General features: G+C 38.1%; 1 protein-coding gene across 1 annotated transcript in view; it reads left to right on the top strand.

The window, feature by feature from the left end:
* The window catches only part of LOC129576475 (uncharacterized), a 187344-nt gene extending 164690 nt beyond the window's left edge, over window positions 1-22654 (top strand). The window contains exons 12-15 of the mRNA XM_055461662.1: window positions 5107-5212; window positions 16218-16383; window positions 18909-19144; window positions 19407-22654. Of these exons, the coding sequence (XP_055317637.1) occupies window positions 5107-5212; window positions 16218-16383; window positions 18909-19144; window positions 19407-20732 (1834 nt within the window). The 3' untranslated portion in view covers window positions 20733-22654. The remainder of the gene's footprint in view (window positions 1-5106; window positions 5213-16217; window positions 16384-18908; window positions 19145-19406) is intronic.
* Window positions 22655-22957: the final 303 nt, after the last annotated feature.

Here is a 22957-nt window from a genome sequence, read left to right as displayed (position 1 = left end):
GTCATTCGCAACAGACATTGTAACAAATGAAATAATTTACTTGTGCAACACAGAGAGAGGGAGAGAGAGAGAGAGAGTGAGGGAGTGAAGAGGGATAGGGAGTGAGCGATTTACAGAACGTCATCTTCTATGTATCAGTCGGCTCGATCGTGTGATGCACATAACGAATGCCAATGGAAACTCACAAATAAATTGCCGTACACTTGCTGTTCGTGCGTTGGTTTCTTTTTTTTGGACGGGCCATTTCGGTTAAATTCTACTCGAGTATGCATTTAATATACGTTTATTTGTACGACCTTGTCATTCCAATGATTGAAGTCGAATTAAAATTAAGGAATGTCCAAACCCAAGAGGCGCACCAATATAATGCCTAATGCTTATGACCCGCTGTCTGCACCCTGAACCGATTCGCTCAACAACAAGAAATCGTAAAAGAAGAGATTCACAGGATTTCACCTCCTCACGCTACCTTTTTTTTCTCGTTTCGCTTTTCTTTTCGCAGAAAGAGACGAGATACATTTCTCTCTTATATACATACACACGATCAACGTCTCTGTAATCGCATATAGAGGTTAATTTCGTAGAATAATAATGCGTGGAAACGTTTATTCTTCAGTGTGTGGTCGTGCTCTTTTTTCGTCGAACTTCATCTTCTTCTTCTTCAATTCCGTTCATTCCATCGTCTATCAAACGATACTGAAGCGACCATCGTTTGAGCCTGTGTTTGAATTATGTCAATACATAAAATCTTTCATCCGATTCACCAAAGATTTTATTTTCCTTTACATGACATAACGTTTTATTTATGGCCACCAAATTCCTTAGCGCCCGCTTCTTCTATTTATTTATTTTTTTTTCACTTCTACGTATATAAATAACAACAGGAAAAAAAGATTTTGCCTTGTGGTTGGTCGCCGCAACTCCCGGTTGAGAGAGAGAGAGAGAGAGGAAGAGGGAAAGAGATAAAAATCCACGCGGATGGAATTACACGAACAAAACTTAATAAATTGATGAACATCGAATATTTACGAACGTTTACACATTTCGGGCAATGGTCGGAAAGCCAGAGCAGAGCACTTGGTACACGCAATTTGATGGTCAATGACGACAGTTTTTGAGGGATGGTGAATGATGGTGCCTTCGACAGCGAACTTTAACAGCGATTTTATGCGTACTACGATACCAAAGAGACCTGGGCCAGTCGCTCGGTCGTCTCCTCACAATCATCCGACCATCGCAATCATCTGTGGCCCGTCAGTTCCTGACAGAAAAATACGAACAAAAGGAAAGAACAAAAATGATTTTCTTTCTCTCTCTCTCTCTCTCTTCGATGGATGTTCGATTTAGAAATGCATGTTAGTTATTTGACGTCGCCCGCGTCGAACCATTTTCACAGCAATATAACTTTCTGTCGTTTGTATATATATATATATAACAGATTTAAGCGTAAAACCACGAAAAATTGTGGGATACCTTTTCTTGTTATTTTTGCACATCTCGTATTATTTTCCTCCACGGCCGCTGTTGTCGTCGTCGTTGAAGCCGATATCAATGCTGTTGCAACATCATCTTCATCATTTTGCCTTTTCAATACCATATTTATAACGATTACACCTTTGTTTATTTATTTACGTTCTTGACATTTTCATACTTTATCGTACACTCAACCTAGTATTTCTATCTCATGATTGAGCCTCGTGGCTTCATCATCGTTCTTTATGTCCAATCCCATGCAGATACATTATTTGTGCTTGTGTGCTGTTTCTTTTGATGACGAACCGGTGTAACTCTCCGGCCAGACGGATTTTTGTCGGCCCAACGGAGGAAGAAAAAAAATGAAGAGGAAGAGAGATAGGAGAAAACCACACGAAATTCAAGCGATAATAAAAGAATGAAGAGCATGGCAAAAAAGTGAAAGACACAACCGGCCGTCGTCGTCATCGCCGTCGGTAACTGTCTTCGATTTACCACAGAAAAAGTCAGTGGAAAAAAAGTTTGCAAAAGACTTATTTTCTCGTCGTTAAGAACGCAATAGAAAGACTTGTTCGTCTACTGACAAATATACGGTCGCTTTTACCACCTACTGAAAACGTAGTGCTCGTCAACAAATATAAATTGATAGAAAATCTCTGAGCACACTCTTTGCGTGGTAGTATGTAAACAATCATATACAAACGAAAGGAAGAGTGAGAGAGAGAGAGAGAGAGAGAGAGAAAGTGAGAGAAAGTGAATGAAAGAGTGAAAAGAAAAAAAAAATCGAAAAGAGATACGAACGAAGCGAAAATATTCCGCACAAAGGAATAACTTGAAATTTCGAAAAGTCTCTCTTTCGTCCTTTGATCGAAAGGCAAAAGAAATTGGTTACGAAAATGTTTTGCTAACAAGGAGCAAATAGACTGCTGGGGCCAGGAATGAAGTGAGAGAGAGTGAGTGAGAGAAAGTTGCACTTGATCATTGAAACTCGTTTCAAAAGTGGACTCTTGTTGCTTTTACACTCGAAATAGAGAGTGAGAGTGCTGAAGAAACAGGAGCCATTTTCATGGACATGTGCCATGGCCAACGTGTCTGTCAATATTGAGGGGTCTTGGAAAAGTTACGGCATGTAATATGTCGATTTTGGTGACAACTCTTCGTAATAACACAGCTTATTCGCAAGTATATATTTTGATATTGCCGCTGTGTTGTGGCCTCTTCTTGTTGCACAAGATGATGATGGCTGTGCGACACGAGAAAACGTCTTTCTCGCATTTCATTCATTAAATCAATTAGCAATGTAACTATGCAAAGAGAAAGACACCTTTCGGAGGCAACAAAAACCGTTTAGTCGAAGTGAAAAAAAAATGGTTAGAAGAATACATTTGTCCTACACCAGAGCGTGTTATTGGCTGATATCAGCAGTACTAACTAACGTCAGCTGCTGATATCAGCTGCTGACGAGTATGCGTTGCGTTGTTTTTACGCATTTGCAGTACAAAATTCATATTCTTCTCTGGTTTCCAACTCAAATTTCATATTCTCTTCATGCAAATTTGACTTGGAAACCAGGGCTGGAATTCTAAGTCATTCCACCAAAATCGTTCGGAATTATTTTTTCCGTACATAAGACCATATTGGAGTGAAAGAGAGAGATTCCACTATTTTTCAGGATCCCACCGGAATTATTCCGATAACTCAAGGAAGAGTGGATTGTGTGAGAAATAATTCCAGTGGGATCCTGAAAAATAGTGGAATCTCTCTCTTTCACTCCAATGTGGTCTTATGTACGAAAAAAATAATTCCGAACGATTTTGGTGGAATGACTTAGAATTCCAGCCCAGGAATATGAATTTTGTGCTGCAAATGCGTTAAAACAACGCAACGCATACTCGTCAGCAGCTGATATCAGCAGCTGACGTTAGTTAGTGCTGCTGACATCAGCTCATAACACGCTCTGTCCTACATTATTTTCATAACGTCGGTATATTAATGAGTGGCAAAATAACTTACATAGAGCTCTTTTTTTTTCTCTTATCAGGCTCAGATTTTAGATCTTATCACCGGCCATGATGCTGCTCAACGATATCGTACACACGCAACCATGTTGCCATTCATAATAATCAAGCATCTTCTGGCAAACACAAAAGCCAAGCGGCAAATTGAATATATTAATCCGACTACGTGATAAATTTTACAAATTCTCCCAAAGCAACTCACACAAAATTAAGACGAAAATTGTTCAATTGCTTAAGCGGATTCATTGTGCGATGTACGTTGCTGTGTGGTAGCTCAATAAAAAAATGCTACACACCAAGAACAAGAGACAGAGAAACTCTGTTCGGAAAGAATGTTAAAGTTTTTCAATTGAACACCGTACTCTTTGTCACACAAGGCTTTGTTTTATTAATTAACTTCAAGTCAAAGTTTGTTCCAAGTTGTTGCCTACTGTAATATGATGGCCGTCCCATTTTCTTATTTTTGGACGTTTACACCCCATCCCACCACCGGCTGAATAATTTTCAAACATTTTGTGATAAAACACTAAATCATGGCTCAACTGGTAGAGAAAACTTACAAGACCAAGAGAGTGAACATCGCTTTTCGCTCTTTCTCCGCCGTTATGTAAATCATAGATAGTGATAGAAATTTAGTATACTCATTCGGTTCTTTGTACCCATTTGCATCTTGTAACAGGAATACAATTTTCACATGGCTCTTTGCCCGTTTAAAGAACAACCAAACTTATTGTTAAACAAGTAATTTGCCTAGTAATTTGCCTAGTAATTTGCCCGAAATTTTCATACGAAATTATTGATTCAGCATTGATTCGTGGAATGAAGAAATTGCGTTTGTTCAATAATTTTCTGCGTCAGCGAAAAATTGTGTGTGTGGTTTTAGGCTTTCACCTGTTTATCGCTTTGTAGGTATATGTCTGTAAATATATTGCCGTTGGTTCTCGTTGAATTCAGGTTTGATTATGGGGAAAGTACTTACAAAACCTCACCTGTTCTGTTCATTCATTTTAATGTTTGCTAATCTCTAGTGTCGTTATCATTCACCAAGTCTCTCTCCTCATTCCGCAAACGGACACGCCAACGCGCACGCAATACGAACAAAAACAACAAAGAACCAAATGAAAAATGCGCTTTGACTCTATTTATTGCAGTGTTGATTAAATTGATACAAATTTCGACCGATTTATGATCGAGGATCATTTTTAATGTTTGTTATCAAGATTCGTTAGGTTTTTGCACAGCTTTTGAACATGCGCACTTTTTATATTGTTTGCTTTCTTCTTTTCTTCGGTTTTCGGTGTGTGTGTGTAATATAATGCGAGCTCTTGCGCCAAATTCAATTAAAATTAATGTGTAAACGACCATTTATGTTTCTTTTCATGGATTTTCGTCTTCTTCTTCTTTTTTGTCGGTATTGTTCGTGTTGATGCTTTGTTCCGGCCCATTTTCTCATCATGACACACCGCTCGGGCTCTTAATCGAAATGGAACTGGATCGAAACAACAACGGAACGCAACTTGACGACGACGACGACGATACCAACGTCAACGAATGAAATATACAAAAACGCCGTCGACGAAAAAAACGCAACTTAATATAAAAAATATGCACGCAGGTTATTTCTTCAGTCACCGGCAAATCCTGATTTATTGTACATCATATTTTTCTGTCATACACAATTAACTGTGACACTGTTGCTGGTATTAATATTCGGTAGCAAGGTAAGTGGAATCTCATATTTCTTTATCACGTATTTTCCTCGTTCACTTTATTTGATGGACCATCTTCTGGCGTTGTGAAGACACATCCAGGGAAAGAGATAGAAACGCGCACGGCAACGAGGAGATCAAGGAGGAGTAGAAGAGAGCGAGAGAGAGAGAGAGAGAGAGCAAACTGACGAAAGATGAAAAGACTTGCGACGATTGAGCGAAATGCGCACATTTACCTCCTCCCCGACCATGACAAACGATTCACAATATTTATACCAGTGCACAAGAGACAATATTCAAGTCGTTGATGATCTATGGCCAATGCGAATAACTGTTCGCTCAAAAATAAAATGAAATCCTCTATCTCTTCCAATCTCTTCCTTTTCATTCATCCAACAAATTATTTTATTTTATAAAACATTCTTGTTTTGCCACAACAAGAGCACACGTTCTACCAATAAACTGGACAAGTCACAAGTTTCTGGTTGTTGCCATATTTGTTGTGTATTGCGGGAATTTTTTCGTTTGAATGTAGAACACACTGCACCGAACAAAAATTCGCTGGAAAAAAAAAATGAGCGCAGATTGTACATGTAATCATACAATGGTTACGTCATTTCAACAAAAGACACGAAAAGTACAGAGAAAGAGATAGTTTGCACGCGTGCAACAGAGTGAGAGAGCAGAGAGCACGCAGAGGAGTAGCTGTATTATAAAGGGAAACTAAGCAGCGGCAAAACATTGTGACAAACCAGCAGAAACATAAGATTTAGTGAAAGTGTAAAGCTCATTGCCGCGCATTCCACCAAAACGCACGAAAAACACATAAAACACTTGAGCTATTAGTTAGAATAAGCGGAACACAAAAGCGAGCAGAAATTATAATGGGATTGAAGAAGGAGCAAGGAGCATACACAAAATGGCTTGCGAAAAAGATATCGAACGATAGAGCACACAAATGGAGTCAACCAACTAGAAATCTGTCACATTTTATTCACAAAATGCATTCGCATAACAATGTCTGAATACACGAATAAAAATGCAGAATTCGTTCGTGATTTGCAGCACATGGCATCGCAATGATCGTCCTCGGTCACAAAAGTGTTTTCATCTGCCAACACTCTTTCTCTCTCTGCCTCTCTCTATCTCTTACTCGCTGTAAGCAAATGAGCGGTCAAGGTGGAGAGGAAGAGACATCAAGAGAAAAATTGAAGTAAAAATACCACACAATTTGTGTGTATGTGTGTGTGTGTGTGTGTGTGTGACAGAAAGATATTTCGCAGAAAATTCGAATGACGCTCACCAGATTAGTGCCGCAAAGATGATACTCCATCGCTGAGTTTTTTTCCTTCCTTTTTTTTCATCGTGTATGGTTGTTTTCGTGTGTGGCTCAGAGACACTGTTACTTGTCTCTCATTCCTTTGGTATCCGTGTCTGTTGCCAGTTTTTGCATAAATTTTCGCTTTCTTTTGCTTAGTTTTCATGGCATTTAAATTTGGAGACGCAGCATGTTTCAAACAAAAAGCAACGGAAAACACATTTTTGAATGAATTGAATGGGGCACAAACACACGTACGCATACACTGTCGATGTGTGTGTGTGTATGTGTGTGTGTGTGTCTGTTTTACATATTTGAAATGATTAATGATACACTTGAAACGAAAGAGCCCGAAAATGAGTCGACCATTTGAATTAAATCTCAAGGATTTGTCATAATTAGCAGCAAATCACAAAAAATAAAGAAAAGGCATTGCTGCCAGTAATGCTGCTGATGCTGATGATACTGCTGTTGATATTGCTGATGTCTCATTAAGAATTCAAATGGGTTCTTAGTAGATAATGCATTCCGGTGATAATTTTCCGTTTCGCCCTCCAGTTCCCCTTTGTCATTTGACGTTCATAGTCAAATTGAAGCGGCGTCCAGCGGGAGTTGGGAGTTGAATATGAATACCCCAGACTGAATGGGAACACTCTGAAGCGATTTATATTTGTACGTATATATTCTGTAAAAATATTTGCGTAATCCATATCTTTGCATCTGTTCCGTTGAAAACCGTGAACTTTGCTGTTGAGTTAGTACGCATACATTTTGATTGTGAAGCGAAAAACCGAATGTCAGCCCTTAATTTGAATGCTTTTTTTCTCATGCATTTCAACTGGCTGAAGATGTTTTGGAGAAGAGGGAAAAGAAGCGACCGAATGTTTTTTTTTGCACAGCTCATTTATATTTCGACGCATCAAAATGCAAAAAGGCATGAAAATAGCGCAATTCGTTTCTTTTTTTTTCCATTGCCCGAAAAATAACCCACGTTTCGCTTCGCTCCATTGAAAACAAGGGAAAAAACGATGGGCTTTTGTTTTGATATCACATTTAGAATCATTGTCGATATTATTTCCACACACACACACGTAAGAAATAATTAATGCATGACTGTTTTATACGTATTCGGAGCCGTTGATTTACTCTGGTGTAAGCTAGAGAAAGAAAAATCAGGGCAAGAAAAAGCAAAACCAAATCAGTGACGGAAGATGATAGACACACAAGAGAATTAGAGAGGCAGGCAAACACATATCAAGATGAGACGATATACGGCAATCAAATGTAGTAAAAGTTTTCAATTTTGTATGCCAAACATCATTTACACACGCACACAAACACAAACATGCACACGCGTACACATCTAGATGCGTAGGAGTTTTGAATAGAGCCAAAATTAGGCGTACCCGTACATTCAAGATACTTGTCTTGTATCCTTGAAATTCCATGGAAAAAAATATTCCGCTCAGAATGCTGAGTGCCGATGTCCCGTTGTAAATCATTCATGGTATCTGTTCGATTTTTATGCTGAGACAACATCAGCACATAAGCTGGTTATCTTCTTCTTCTCAAATAAATTCCTTCCGTCTCCCGAGTTGCTTTTCAGTAAAATGAAGGAATGATTCGTCGACTCGAGCTTTGTCAGCATCGCTAACATTGCTGCTAGGCAAATGGATGTGTATACAATATTCATATGTATAATATTCCGTGGCAAAGAAGCTATATATATATGAACATTTCTTATTGACAGTGCGCTTCCAATCAACACACATACACTCACACAAATACACAATGAATAAATGATTTAATTTCGAATTTAATTTTATGTTGCAGTAAATTGTTTTTCAAATACAGAAAATTCGCTATGAATTACAATCAACTGCAAAACTTCGCAACCAACGGACATTCAATAAAATGTGAAACCTCAACAACAAGATAAATGGTTGTTATATTGTTGACGCTGCGTGATTTCCTGCCATGCTCATTTTCTTGATAAGAGAAAAGAGGGAACGAATATTAAACAAGAACACAAGAAGAACAAGCAAAGAAGAATAGCTATAAAGAAAGAAAAAAACTGGGCATAGAAACCAAATTACTAAAAATGTACGGGCGAAATGAACTTGCAGTTCAAACGACAGCCAAAAAGGAATGGTCAGAGAAAGTTTCAAAGTGCAAGCAATCTTATGAACGAAAAAAAACGTATCGTCGCCGTTTTCCGTCGAATAAATTTCGTAATTTTCTTCTATTCTACCGTTTTCATGCGGTGCGACGCCATTCAATTTTCGCGATGAAATAATAGATTAGCTATTTGTTGCTTGTCCATAGAATAATTTCATTAGAATTTATTAAGTTCGATACATAAATATTATCGTTGTCCATTGAGAATGTTGGAATATATCGTCATCTTCCCTCTCTTTCTCTCTCTCTCGTTCACTCTCCATCGTCCTCTATTCGGCATATAAACACCTGCGGGAATACTCTCCTCGAATTGAAATGAATGTAAAAAAAAAACAGCGACAAGTGTTGCAATGTTTGATGGTGGCAGCATGGGAGGTGGCGGTGGCGTCGTCGTGTGATTTGACTTTGCCCAACATTGTTGGGCCAACAATAGAACTGCTTGATAATGAATTGGAATAAGGCAGACGGTTTGCGAGTCAAAAAGTTGGCATATACCCGCGTGTGCTGTGATGTCGACTAAAAAGCATTGCCATGCAATCCATTGCTGGCAACAACAAAACTGAGCTCAACACACATCTGTGACGTTTATAGACATAACATCGACCAACCGAACGAACGAATGAACGAGACTTTGATCGGTTTAGTCTATAGAGAGCAAGTGACATACCACAGCACATAATCCACAATGACCATGACATTGTTTACGTGTATGTGTGTGTGTATGTGTGTGTGTGAGAGAGAGAGAGAGAGAGAGAGAGAGAGAGAGAGAGAGTTCGGCCGGACACGTGCAGCCGTCGTCTATCGTCTTTTCATTCAATTTGGCTAATTCGGCGAAACTTTATTATTTATATTTTATAAAGTTTTAATTATGTTGCTCTGCAGATGAACAATGTCGAATGTTTGAATGTTTAATTTCATGTGAATTGATGGTGTTTTTCGTGTGCCCCGTCAAGACGCCAATAATTTCATTTTGCCGCGATATTTCTTTTCATTCTTTATTGTCGGTGTCTGTTGGATGCGCGTGTCCGCTCGCTCGCTCGTTCATTTATTCCTTTCAATGACGCACACAAATCATATTTTTGTGGAATTTTCTGCAAAATTCCATTCATTTTAGTGTCGACAACAGCATTGACTCAACAGTGGTTTTATGCTCGAAGATTGTTGTTTCGAACGAACCGATGCGATCAGTGCTAATTGAAGAGTGAATGTTTAGAATATTTTCACGCTCAACGGCTCATTTTCATGTAAACGATGTAATTTATTTCTTGACTTTCAATTCAATATAACCTTGAAGAGGTGGTGCTCAATCTTTGTCTATTTGAAATGATAGGATTTCTCAAGAAAATGGCCGCATCAGTTTTCGCTTGAGTCCATATCTTTTCAACTATTTAATTCTATTGTTTGAAGTAATTTCTTGCGCACAAAAACTAAATCAGTTGACAATTTATGTATCCATTTCGAGAGCGGTAAACAGTTACCGACCCAACATCGACTACCGGCAGTGCAGTTAACAAGGATTTGCTTCATGCTTAACAGCTTAGTCTCAGTGAAAACACAAGCGAATCTTACAAGCACCCAGAGAAAGTCAACGGATTCATGAAACACAATAAGCTTAGCATTAAATTTCCATTCTATAATTAAATTCGTCCGAATTATCTGTTGTTATTGTTGTTATTGTTGCGATGTACGTTGATATTTGTCCCATGCCGATGTTTATTAGTAACGAGAACACCGAAAAATGTTTGACTTGGTTTTGTTTTGTCGTAAATATCAAAAGCAACGAGCCGAAAATACAATAATAAAAGGGAGGGCGCCCATTTTGCATACAACCAAATTCAATCGAGAGGGAGAGAGAGAGAGAGAGAGAGAGAGAGAGAGAGAAAGAGAAAACAAGAGTGGAGAAAATGAGTTCACCAATGCAAAAAGCGCTTAAATAATGATACAAGGCATACAACGGTCTTTCTCTTCTTCTTCTTTTGACGTGCCAAATCATCGCTCTTTCGCCGATTGCGTTCCTAACAATTTTTTCGTTTGTTTGTTTTTTTATTGTCGCCTTTGGCTTTTCTCATATCTTTGCAAATCGTCTCCGTTTTCACCGTTTTGTGTGTGTGTGTGTTTTTTTTCTTCTTGCTGATGTACAGATCTCACAGCCATTTTTCACAGTGAATTTTGCCTTTCAACGATACACTCGAATCTATTCCCATTGATAATTCGCATGAAATCTTTTATCACAGCCTTGCATCGTTGTCGTTGTTATTGTTGTCGTTGGCGGCAACGGCAGCACAACCATCCAGATTCGATCGAAACACTAAGTTATGCTTGCACATCGTTGCTCGTCTCTCTGTATGTGGGTACAATTGTTTTGTTGTTTTTATTTATCTCTTAACGCTCGACAAATATTTAAAGACAAAATAATTGTTTGTGCCTGTTTACGTTTTGGATATTGATTCACCGTCGTCGCAATTTTCGTTTTTATGTATGCACTGTGCATGCATATGTATATCGATACAATGTTTCTATAGAAAACAAAAGGCTCGATCTAATGATGGCACATTCGGATTTTAATTCATTGCATTTATTGTGATTCTGTGTGTAAAAATGCGCTACGCCAAATGTTGAACATTCACCATGTTTCTCTCCTCTGTTCGCTCGTTTTCTATCCTTCTGTATGCATTGTTGGCCCATACCTCGTGCTATTCACCGTTCGGTGCCTCTTTGTAATTTTCGATATTTCAACAGCATGTTTTGGCGTATATGACTTTTTTTTTGTTCTGTGCTCATTGTATTTTGATTTTCATCCGAAAAATTGCTAGAATTGTTAGCAGTTCGACTGTGAGCTACGTAAGAAATTCAATCATGTTGTCATTGTGCACGTCGGAAACACGATTTCGTTTGCGATTTTCTTTGAATTGGTAACGATTTCATCCGATGCAATACGGCAAATTATTCAAACCCAAAAGAAAATGAAAATGAAAAAAATCCTAAAAATAGTTTGTTGGAAAACCATAAATCGATAAGGTTGTTGTTTCTTTTCCCTTTTTTCGACGAACTTAACAAAAACCGCTGAATGAGTTGAACGCATGCAAAGAAAAAACAACAGAGATCCCAGTTTCCTAGAAGGAACCAAATTTTTTCTCCGAAATCCCGTTTTCGAAGTAGAAGAAGGAAAAAATAGACATTGCAGCAACACCCACCAACCGATAGGAAAAAATCTATGCCTAGCCTAGTCAAGCCAAGCCAACGTGGGGTGCTTTCAAGCACATAACGATATGCAGCGCATTATTCAAATTTTATTGTTGCGACGCAACGAAATATTGAAAAATTCACTTAAAATGAGCTCACATTGTTTGACTCAAAACAAAATGTAGCGTAAATTTTTTTTCTCGTCTCTTTTACACCACGGCATGAAAAGACCTTCGACGGAGAAGAATGAGAAAACGTGAAGAAAACAGAGGAACACAAGCACACACACACACACACACACACACACACACAAACAGTGAGATGAATCGCTTGAGTGTGGATGAAATGAAAAAAAGCATTCTTAAATATGTTGGCTTATGAAATAAAATCAATTCGTTTATTCGATGCGCCTTTATCCATCATTTTGCGTTTTGAAGCAAAATGAAATGTGAACGGAATTGACGTCTCATATGTGTTGCCGAGATGCCGGTTGCGGTGGGAGGAAAAAAGAAGAAACGAAAAAAAAAACAGCAGCGAATTCTCGCAACATCAAACAAAGTCTTGTGAATTTAACAATAAACATGATATGAAGGATATACGATTTTATTGGCTGTAACTCGCACTTGTGTGCATGTCTCACGACTAGGGAGATACAGCGAGAAAAAAGAATCGGGATGAAAAACTGTTGCTCAAACGGTGAAATCAATTCAAATTCTACTTAGACGTTTTGTGTGTGTGTGTTCTCCCCCATTTCATGCTCTCATCCCATGCATGTTTCATGCCACCACGCGCGCGCGTGTGTAAGTGCCACTGTGTAAGTGACTAAGCAAATATTTTCCATATGCTATATATTTGATTCATTTTTATTTGCATTTTGTCGATTGATCATCGACATACGATTTTCCATTCAATCCATTGATTTTGATTGCTGTTTTATGTCTGGACTTTAACGTACATGCCCTCACAGAGAGCTACTTTGATTTTCGATTCGTGGCAATGCACACATTACATTACATCACACTCTCAACGACAACAACAACAACAAAACGAACAAAGACTGCAAAGTGTAAAAGCGACAAAGAGAGGATGAGAGAAAGCCGACAAAAATCTGTCGAATGAAAAATATGATGTGCGTATGTGTGGCTGTGGTGTGCAGATACCAGACTGAAATTGTGTGCGTCAGTGTATGTTCAATGGTCCTGCACGTGAATAGACTTGTTCCGATGTTTTGGGGGGGGGAGAAACAAAGCACAATGATGTGGTTAAAGCTTGTGGGTGAAGCCAGCCAACTAGTCAGCCAGCCAGGCAGTCAAATCAAATTCATTGAAACTTTTCGTTTGTGCCACATTTCAGTGAATTGATTTCGAAGTATTTTTGTAAAACGGTTTTTCGCTCATTGTTTATTAGCCGTTTGTGATAACGATTTAACAATGACGCGCCAGACTGACAGCCGTACAAGCACATTTTCTACGTCTCACAATCGGAACAAAGCGTCAATTTGATGTGGCCCAACTCAGTCAAAGCGAAAAATCCATCTCTTGTGAAAAACCAAAACCACAACAATAGAACGACGAAAATGGATAGCAACAATAATCACCGAGCGCTTACCTCGAATTGCAACCTGTCACAGATCTGCGAGAAATTTCGATCCGAAATTGAATGGTATTATGTAAGGTGAAAGGGAAAGGGCAAGAGCAAGGAAAAAAAAAACCGAATGCAATGAATTTTCATAGAAAATCGACGAGCGAAATAAGGCATAAATTATGTTCGTGCACGTTGAGAATGCAAAATAAGGTCAGAATAATAATAACCTATGAAATGTTCACAGCGTGTGTGAGCTAATTTAAGTGTGTTTTCTGAGGATTGAAATCCATTTTCAGTCATGTGGGTCGAGAGTGCCATAAAGCAAACACTGAAATAATCCAAAACCGGAACCTGCATTTGTTAGTTGGAATTTGAAGACGGCTTTCTCAAGGTTGTTTTGTTTAGTTTTCATCAATTGCATCTCTCTGCATTCACACACTCATCACATTTTGTTTGTGCACCGATTTAAAGACATACACACGCTCTGTAAATCACATTTTGAAATACACACCACCGACTGGAATGCTTTCATGGAACTATTTGATTTTAATTACAATTGTGTTGTCGGCATGATGCCAGTCGGTTTTTGGTTAGGCGCATACAAAAACCAACACATACATACAGATTCGTCGGGCTTTCGACAGTGCTTAAAGAGTATAATCCTTTGCCAAACAGTGTTTGATTTTTGTTGCTTTTCCTTATCGGATTTACCCATTTTTTGGCAATTTAAAATTTATTACGATCTGCTCGGTGTTTTTTTTACGATTTGCTGGATTTTCCTTTGTGTTGCGCGGTCACGATATCAGTTTATTTGTTCTATAGATAATATGGTGTCGATTTACCATGTTGAATGGTGCGTGTATGCGTTTGTTTGTTTTTCTGGTGGAGCATAATGGAGAGAAAAATGTATAAAGTGCGATCGCTTAAGTAATGTCACATGCTAGTGAGTTGAAAATTCATCGCCCTGAATATACATGCACCGAAAAGCGTATTACGCAACATACACACCAGTTGTATATTTAAACGGTGTAATTTATATCGGCAAAAGGTTGTTTTTTCCTTCCTCCTCATATGTCTTCATGTGAACTCTTTTCGTTCATTGCGTCTATTGCATAACAATGCCATATACACTGTATTAAGCCGAGCGAAGCGAAGCAATACAAACACCGAGTTGTGATACGGTGACAGTGGCAGCCGCAACACTATTGCCACCACACACACACACACACACACACTGTGATTCGAATGTGGATTTTCGGTTAATCTTGTGAATCGGAAAAACAATAATAGACTATATTGATGCGGTGAGCTTGGAAAGCGAATGTGCTCGCCTCGGCACAAAAACGCCGAAATCGTTTTCACATTGGGAGAAATGAACACACATACAAACCCACACAGAGGAAAAAATGAGACAAAGCTTTGCAATAGATCGAAAGAACGAACGAATGAGCGGACGAACGAGAAAGAGAGAGGGAGAGAGAGGGAGAGAAAGAGCAAGGGCGGCACGGGCATTTATCGTTTCTCATGGTTTATGGAATGGATCGGAAAATAAATAACGAAATCGGATATGTATTATATTCTCAATGAATTAAATCGCATTTGGTCGAAAAAGAAAGCGCCACACACACAAACACACACACACGCACACAAATAAACATAAACAAACGCGCGTACGTGGTAGGATTGAAGTGAATGTTGCCTCGTATATGTGCATTTCGGAGGCAATATATTATCATACGGAACTATATGTGGTGGTACAATCTAGCAACAATGACGGCATTTTCGTTTGCCGATGCAACATACAACAATCTCCACAATGCTCTATATCATACGTGGCCGTGGCAAAGGCAAATCCATAAGAAAAGTCATCCGTTGGCAACCACAAAACGTCGCAGTACTTTCTCTCTCTGTCTCTCTCTATGTTGCCCGAAAATGTTGATTTGAATGCGGTACATTGGGCACACATTAGTTGCCATTTGTAAAATTACATTTTACCAATAGAAATTCGGGGGGATCGAAACATATGGCATCCATGGCCAAATGGATATTTAATAGCAGTTTATTTTGCTGTTTCTATTTTTGGTTCAATCGGCGTTCAGCATACAGGCACACTCACATACAAAAAAAACACACAATTCTTTTTGCACGCGTGTGGGTATTTTGTTCCGGTTGAAAATGACAAATTCGATGCCATTAATCGCCATTACATTCAAAATTCCTAATCGAGTTGAAATGTGTGTGTATTTTTCTAGCACTACATGAAATGTAGATAAAAGATTGACATACAATTATTTTCCAAACTATATTTTATCATACATTTTATTTATTTCTCGCATAACTTATAACTAATTCTTTCAATGAGTTTCGAATAATAACCTCAGGAATTATTTCCTCAAGTATTTTGACAAGTTTGAAAATAAAATTGAATTCTATTTCAATTACAATAAAAATTCAAGACAACTTAGATTAGATACATTTCATGTAGTGCGCAAAAAACTAGTTTGTTGTGGCAACAACAAAATAGAATTGATAAATCAAATCTCAAGAACGGTCTTGTTTTCTCTCGCTCTCTCATTTTGTTTTTGCGCGTATGATTGTTATTAGTTACTACACATGGTTCCACTCAACTTAATTGAAAGTCATAATTGATTTTCATTTTATTAATTTTACTTGAAATTTTTTCGTGTTTGGCATAGTTTTGTTGAGCCATTTTGATTAAATTGCTGTGGTTTTCCAATTTTCTTATTCATTTAGGTATACTTGGTGTTTCGAAGTGGCGGTAAACCACCGGATGATTCGACTGGATTTGGCGTTAAATCGTCGGGTGCAAAATTTATTTGCCGATCACAAGCCCGACCAATGGGCAATGCATATCCCAGTACTGCAACTTCTTCAACCACACCGCTTGGAACGAATATCGGTGAGTATTGCGATTGACACACGTGCTCTGCTTATGTTTACCACAAACGAAATCAGACAATTTACAATCCAACGCCTTAAAACAATACACACACTGTGCATCTTCTATGACTCGGCGATTCATCATGCAGACAAATCGTTGTATTTGCAAATATTCATATTGATACGTGCTTGTGCCACCTGCTTTCAATCTAGGGGAATATCACGCTCCTGAATCTTGTGAGATATTTGAGATATTTGAAATAAACATCAATTGTATGACATATTTTCGAATATTTCGAATAAATAAATCAGATTCTTGTGGATTTTGGAGATATTTGAGATTTTTTGCATTAAATCCGAAAAAATACATTTAAATATCATTCATAATCACAAAAATCCACAATTGTCCGCCGTATTCACAAATATCCACCATATTTTATACGACAGATTCTTAGAGATAAATTGAATTTTCTTGAAATATTTGAAATAATTTAAGCGTGATATTCCCCTAGCTTTCAATAGCTATGGCTACTCTGCTGACTTACACCTATATTTACACGTGTTCTTGAATATTGATTTTCATACTTATCTACAGAGCCAAAATCGGTTAAAAGCCTCGAGTTATCTTTGCCCTATGTTGCATATCAACTTATTGGAATTTCGGTTTAAATTCAACTGAGTTTGAAGTAGAATCGTCGAAGAAATCGAATGCGAGTAAATTCGTTCAATACAAACACAATAGTTCAAAGCAAAAGTTCTTAATAAATCTGATATAAAACATCAATTCCGTAGCTAAATTTCAAGAATCGCCATCAATCCGATTACGAATGTATTTCATTGTTCATAACTTCAGGCGCTGATGAAATATACACCGTAGAACTGTTGTTAGACCATACTTCCGTACTGTTTTCAAAATGATTGCAATTTAAATTGGCAACCGATTTTCTCCGAATTTCAACACAATCAAAGTTAGTATTTGTGGAGAAGCGCCAGTCATTTCACCGTAAAATGGCATTGGGGAGCTTTCATTGCGTTGCAAAAGTCAATGGCATTGGTTTAAAATAGAGTCCGTGTTCAAATGCTTCGCGAACAGAAGGGAAACAAAATGTACAATGCACAAAATGTGTAGTTTTGGGTTCAACATAACACCCTGAATTATACAAAGTACCCAATAAAAGCAACGTTGAGATTATTGCAATTTTGTTGTTGCATGCATACAAATGTATGTTTAAGATGAAATTACCGCCCATAAAAATTTCACACCTGTATTCCGATTGCAATCTGCGCTAATGTTCAGATTGAATCTTCAATGAGTTGACAAACAACTACCTACTACTTTTACCGTTTGAATAATAAACATACCAAGTTGCCCTTCCCGTCATCCCTCCACAACAAAATGAGCTGCGCTTTATTTCAGCATTTCAACCGCTAAAAAATTAAAACGGCCATTTGCACGACCTCGACTAGTGCTTTGAATGCAATGTTTGTATGAGACACAAATTCTCTCTCTTTAAGACTCTTTAAATTCTCGCATTTGCGCAAAATACTAAATATTCAATGTTAGAACTGGCGGTAACTTGTGCGGATTTGCGTCATTCGTTTTTATTTTTTACTAAACGACTTGTCGCGCACAACGATCACAATGCCTATTAGATTAACCAGTTCAATGTTGAATTATTGTACAATATCGGTGTATTCGTTTAATATTGTTCGTTTAGATTTGGTCGATTTTCTTTATATTATTCAAATAAATCAACCGATGGCCGTTAACAATGAACGAGACATGTGTAATCCTTACGGGGATATTTTGGTATAATAGCCACAATAATCAGAAAAAAAGATTACCGAGAATCTGTTGGATTGTTCATCATTCTCCAAGTACATAATATACAGAATGTGCGACTGTGCGTAGGTTAAGCTGACATTGCCATTGTCACATTGGCCATGCTATCGTAAACAAATCGAATCGAATACCATTTATTGGTATTCGGCTGTATCCATCGCATTTATTTGCGTATCAAATGTTTACGTTATGTGACAAACCGATTCATTTCGATCTCTGCATATATGATTCATAAAGCACGAAATTTGATACTGTGTAATGATATCGATTCGAACGATTTATGTAAACTAACCATCTTTTTTTACGCAAACACACCGAACACTGCGCTTGATTGTATAAACACAAATATTACGGATGTGTCGATATGTTTTTTTTTTCTGTTCTGTTTCTGACTCAAATCCATCGACCGTGGATAATTCCACGACAAATTAAACGATTGATAATTATCATCATGATTGAATGTGACGTGTGCATAAACCACTTAAACGCAATCAATATGTGTATATGATATGGCTAATGTAGCGGTTAATAGCATGAATATCCACCAGGCGATGGATAACCAATGACTTGGACAGAGTTTATTGAATTTAATTCGACCGACTATTTGAGACAAGATTTTTGTTGACATTGTTGAATGTGATTTGGTTCATTGTCGTTTTTTTTTTCTTCTCATTTTCATTTTCGAAAATTGTGTGCAACAGAACATCGATTGACGGAACAGGAAGCAAGCGATGAAATTCGATCGCTGTTACAGAATTTCGTGATTGAATTGCAATCGGTGAAGGATCGAGTGCCATCAAGAGGCTCAGCAATGACAACCATTTCAATCTTATTGGATACAACGAAACCATTATCAAATTCACAAATATCGTTAATGCCGCCCACGCTAACAGCACCAACAACCATAAAAAAGCCCGGAATCGCTATGAACAATACGGTAAGTGTAACTGCCGGCTCTGCAAGAGCGAAAGGGAGAGATTCTCTTCTTCTTCTTTTTCCTTTTAAAAAATAGACATTTGAATAATCGAATTTTTGGGTGCCAGTATTCAAAATAGAACGCTTCCGCTTTCGAACGCCGATGAAAATGTTTCTTTATAGATCATAGTGTTGCCCATGACTTGTCAGTTGTTCCATACAATACGTTACAAATCACTCAAATGAATTTTCTTTTTCTTTCTATGTGCGATGTATTTAAGCAGAGTGTGGACAAAAGTACGAATACAAATACAATAGCAACAACGAACAATGGTGGTACGGGTCATCTTTTGGCGACGCAACACATCCAATTGCAGACTCAAGTACAGCCGAACCAAACGAATGGCTCGATTACAACAACACCATGTCCAACGCAAATTTCAATCACAGACACCGGCTGTGATAAGCAGCTGGATTTAGAATCGATTTCGGTTTCAGGTGAACATGGCCAATTACCTGTAGGTAGTATAGTGAATGAGAAACATAATCAAAATGCATCAATGGATAGAGATGATGTGACCGATTGCCAATCGAATTCACCGAAAACTGATACGGGAGGTGATGGCGACGATGGCGGTGTTGGTGCTGGTAATGGCAGTATCGACGCCGGCAGTACTAGTGGCAATAGTAACGAGAGTGGTAGCCGTGAACTGAATTTCCTAAACCTAAAGCTAAAATGCATGTGCAGCGATGATGATGCAAGTGTGATAACAAAATCAAATGTCGATCCATCGATAAGGAAACGGATAAGTGTAGACGACGACACCGAGATAGAGATCAGTGAAGTGGAAGCGGTCACCGAAATTGGTGAATCAATCATCGAAAATCATCGATGCACACACTGTGGCCGTGGCCATTGTTGTTTCTTCTTACGCTGTTGCTATTGCACAGCCAGTGGTCTTGGTGTTATGAATGAGAGTGACAGCAATCAAATCAATGATGTCAACAGCACAACCAATCCGATGGCCATGCATGAAAATAACCCATGCTCGAGTGAATGTGAGGCCAATCGTAAAGCAAATAGCAATAATATTCCCAATGAATTGCCCTTAGGTAGTAGTAGCTGTATGGAGATAGGTTCGAATCAAAATTTAGCAAGTAAGCGTTGTGATGAAATTTGTAAAATAATTCGCAATCAACATGGAACGGGGTTGTGTAGTAGCTCAACAACGGCAACGGCAACTACAACGGCAACAGCAACGGCATCAGTGTTGGCGAAAAAGCAATGCTGTGAGGAGGTCATCATCGATAATGTCGATGATGACAAGCACGGTTGCACGCCGGTTACTAAGTCAATAGCAATGGGTTGCCATTGTCGATGGTATTGCATTCGGGATTGCGATTCGGATGCAAAAATGCCAATGACCAGCAATGTGATGATGGCAATGACGACAACGACGACAACGACGACGGAAGGTGATGATCGATTCAAAAGCGAAACAAAACTAGCTGTTCAAGAGCCCGAAATTGTGTCGCCCATCACAAGTGAATCGCCATTCATGGATGAGGCGGTACAACGTTGTTGTCGATGTTCAAAAGAGCTCTTTTGACATAGTAAAAAATCCGTCGCCAATGACGGTACTGCAACCCACAAAATCGACACAAAATCAGAAGGCATTGAGAAAAAATCCATTAGTGATATTGACGCTGTGGATGCTAACAGCCAAACCAAAAGTGCTGATGATGATGAGAAAAAATCATCAACATCGTCGTCGTCGGCAGCAGCAGCAGCAACAGCAGCGGTAACCGGCGTGAGTACGTCGAAAAAGCGTAAGGGTTCAGAAAAGCTCGTTCTAGATTTAAATGATCGAAGTAAATATACAAAAGAGGTTTCAGTATGATTCGAATAAAAAACCGAATAATGAAATCGAATGCATTCCAAGTGGATTTGTTCATTCTGGGTCTCGTCTCAAATGGGATCGCCCGATTATTCATGGGCAAAGCAGCAAATATTCCCAGTTTATACTCTATTTTCGTTTCTGTATATGGGCGGACCACTACAATAAGCATTTTATTCACTTTGCTATTTGCGCAAAATTGTCTGCTCCACTCGTAAACGTGCCGAGACGTTTATTGTAAACGTAAGCACCCTAGCAATCGTCTCTCCCCACCCGATAAAACCCTTTGAGGTGGTTTACAATTGACAAAAACCGACAAAACAAAGCCATGAAATTGAAACTCTTGAAAAACATCGAGACGATTGGTATTTTTGCACCTCAATTACGATTTTGTCGCCTTGATATACTACCACTCGCAGCAACAAGAGAAGAATAAAGTCAAATATTTTATGGCACGCCGTCGGAACTGGGCTCGTCTCCTCTAATTCACACGATATTTTAACAATTCTTTTCATAAAGAGATTGGTCATTCTTTTTTTTCCATTTTGTATTATTCATTTTCCAGTTTTTTCTTTTCTTCCCAACTCTTGTCTCGACCACCATCCGCACACAAGTTCGTTTTCTTTTGAACTAGCACAATTCGGATCGTTTTATTGATTTGTTCCGTTTATATTCCGGTTTTGTTTGCTCTCCGTTTTGCACGTTTCCCTTCTCTCTTCCTCTCTGCCACGTTGCGCTGCGCAAATATCCCTTCTTACTCTGTGCAAATTTTTTTCCGTCTCTTTTTTACCAAGTTTTGCAATCAATATCACGTACGAACTTAACGGTTTTTTTCGAAATGGCAAAATTATGGTATAAATAAATATTGATTGAACATTTTTGAATGGATGTCACATTTGGAACGAGTTTTTATGGAGATCATCCTTCATATTCCGTTCTACCTTAATAGTTATTTTCCACTGCTGCTACGTAAGTATAACTATATATCTCTCCTACTGCGAAACAATATACTCCCACGTTTGAAATGGTAGCGATGTTAAATACTAGGGGAATTTATCATTCAAAAATTCATGAATTCCGGTGTGTTTTGAGCTATATTCAGAATATCCACTCATATTCACAGATATTCAGTCTTTCTTATTTGACAGTTCAGGCGTTCTCATCAGCCGCCATCTTGAATTCGTCGCCATCTTGGAAATTTTATTCAAAACATTCACAAAATTCACAACATTCACATATAATCGAAATTTTGACGATGATTCAATGAGAAAAATATCCACAATATTCACAAATATTCACATTTCCCAAGCCTTAAATGAAACCGCTAGGTTAAATACGAAGAATCTCAGTTTTCCACTAAATAAATTCCGTTCAATTATGATTTGAGTGAATTTTCGGGCACAAAAAAGTGCTAGCGTACTTGATTTGTTGGTTGGCTTGATTGTCGGTTTCGATATCGGAAATGGAGTAAGAGACAAGTACACAGAAATAACGTATTCATTATTATGAAGAATGCAACTGTTCCGCTCTGATTATCTATGAATTGCTGCTCATTAGTGGTTGAGCATCTCATCGAGACTGTGGTTAGAATACTGAATTTCTTGAACTTGGCTACGATGAACGAATATGGCAAATCTCACGATGCATCCCTACCAACAATATGACATAGAATACATATAAATAAATATAAACAAAACAGGCTAGTGAACGATACAACAACAAAACATACAGTTAATATTGTAATAAAGTGTGCAATACCAAAGCAGATAAGATGATTTAAATCAAAAAAAAATTAAACTGAAACCAGAAATGTTTTAATATTAAACAGTTTCGATGTAACGTAAGTAAGTGATTCATGTTTTCATCAATGAAATTTAATTGATTTAGGAATTTTATAAAGTCTCTCAAGTTTTGTTATCTCAAAGCAAATATATATA

The sequence above is a fragment of the Sitodiplosis mosellana genome, unplaced genomic scaffold (assembly GCF_009176505.1).
Source record: "Sitodiplosis mosellana isolate CC-2019 unplaced genomic scaffold, AAFC_SMos_1.0 Smas_scaffold_6191, whole genome shotgun sequence".
Lineage (NCBI taxonomy): Eukaryota > Metazoa > Arthropoda > Insecta > Diptera > Cecidomyiidae > Sitodiplosis > Sitodiplosis mosellana.
Note: the sequence above shows the minus strand (reverse complement) of the source record. Positions and strands in the feature narration are given on the sequence as shown.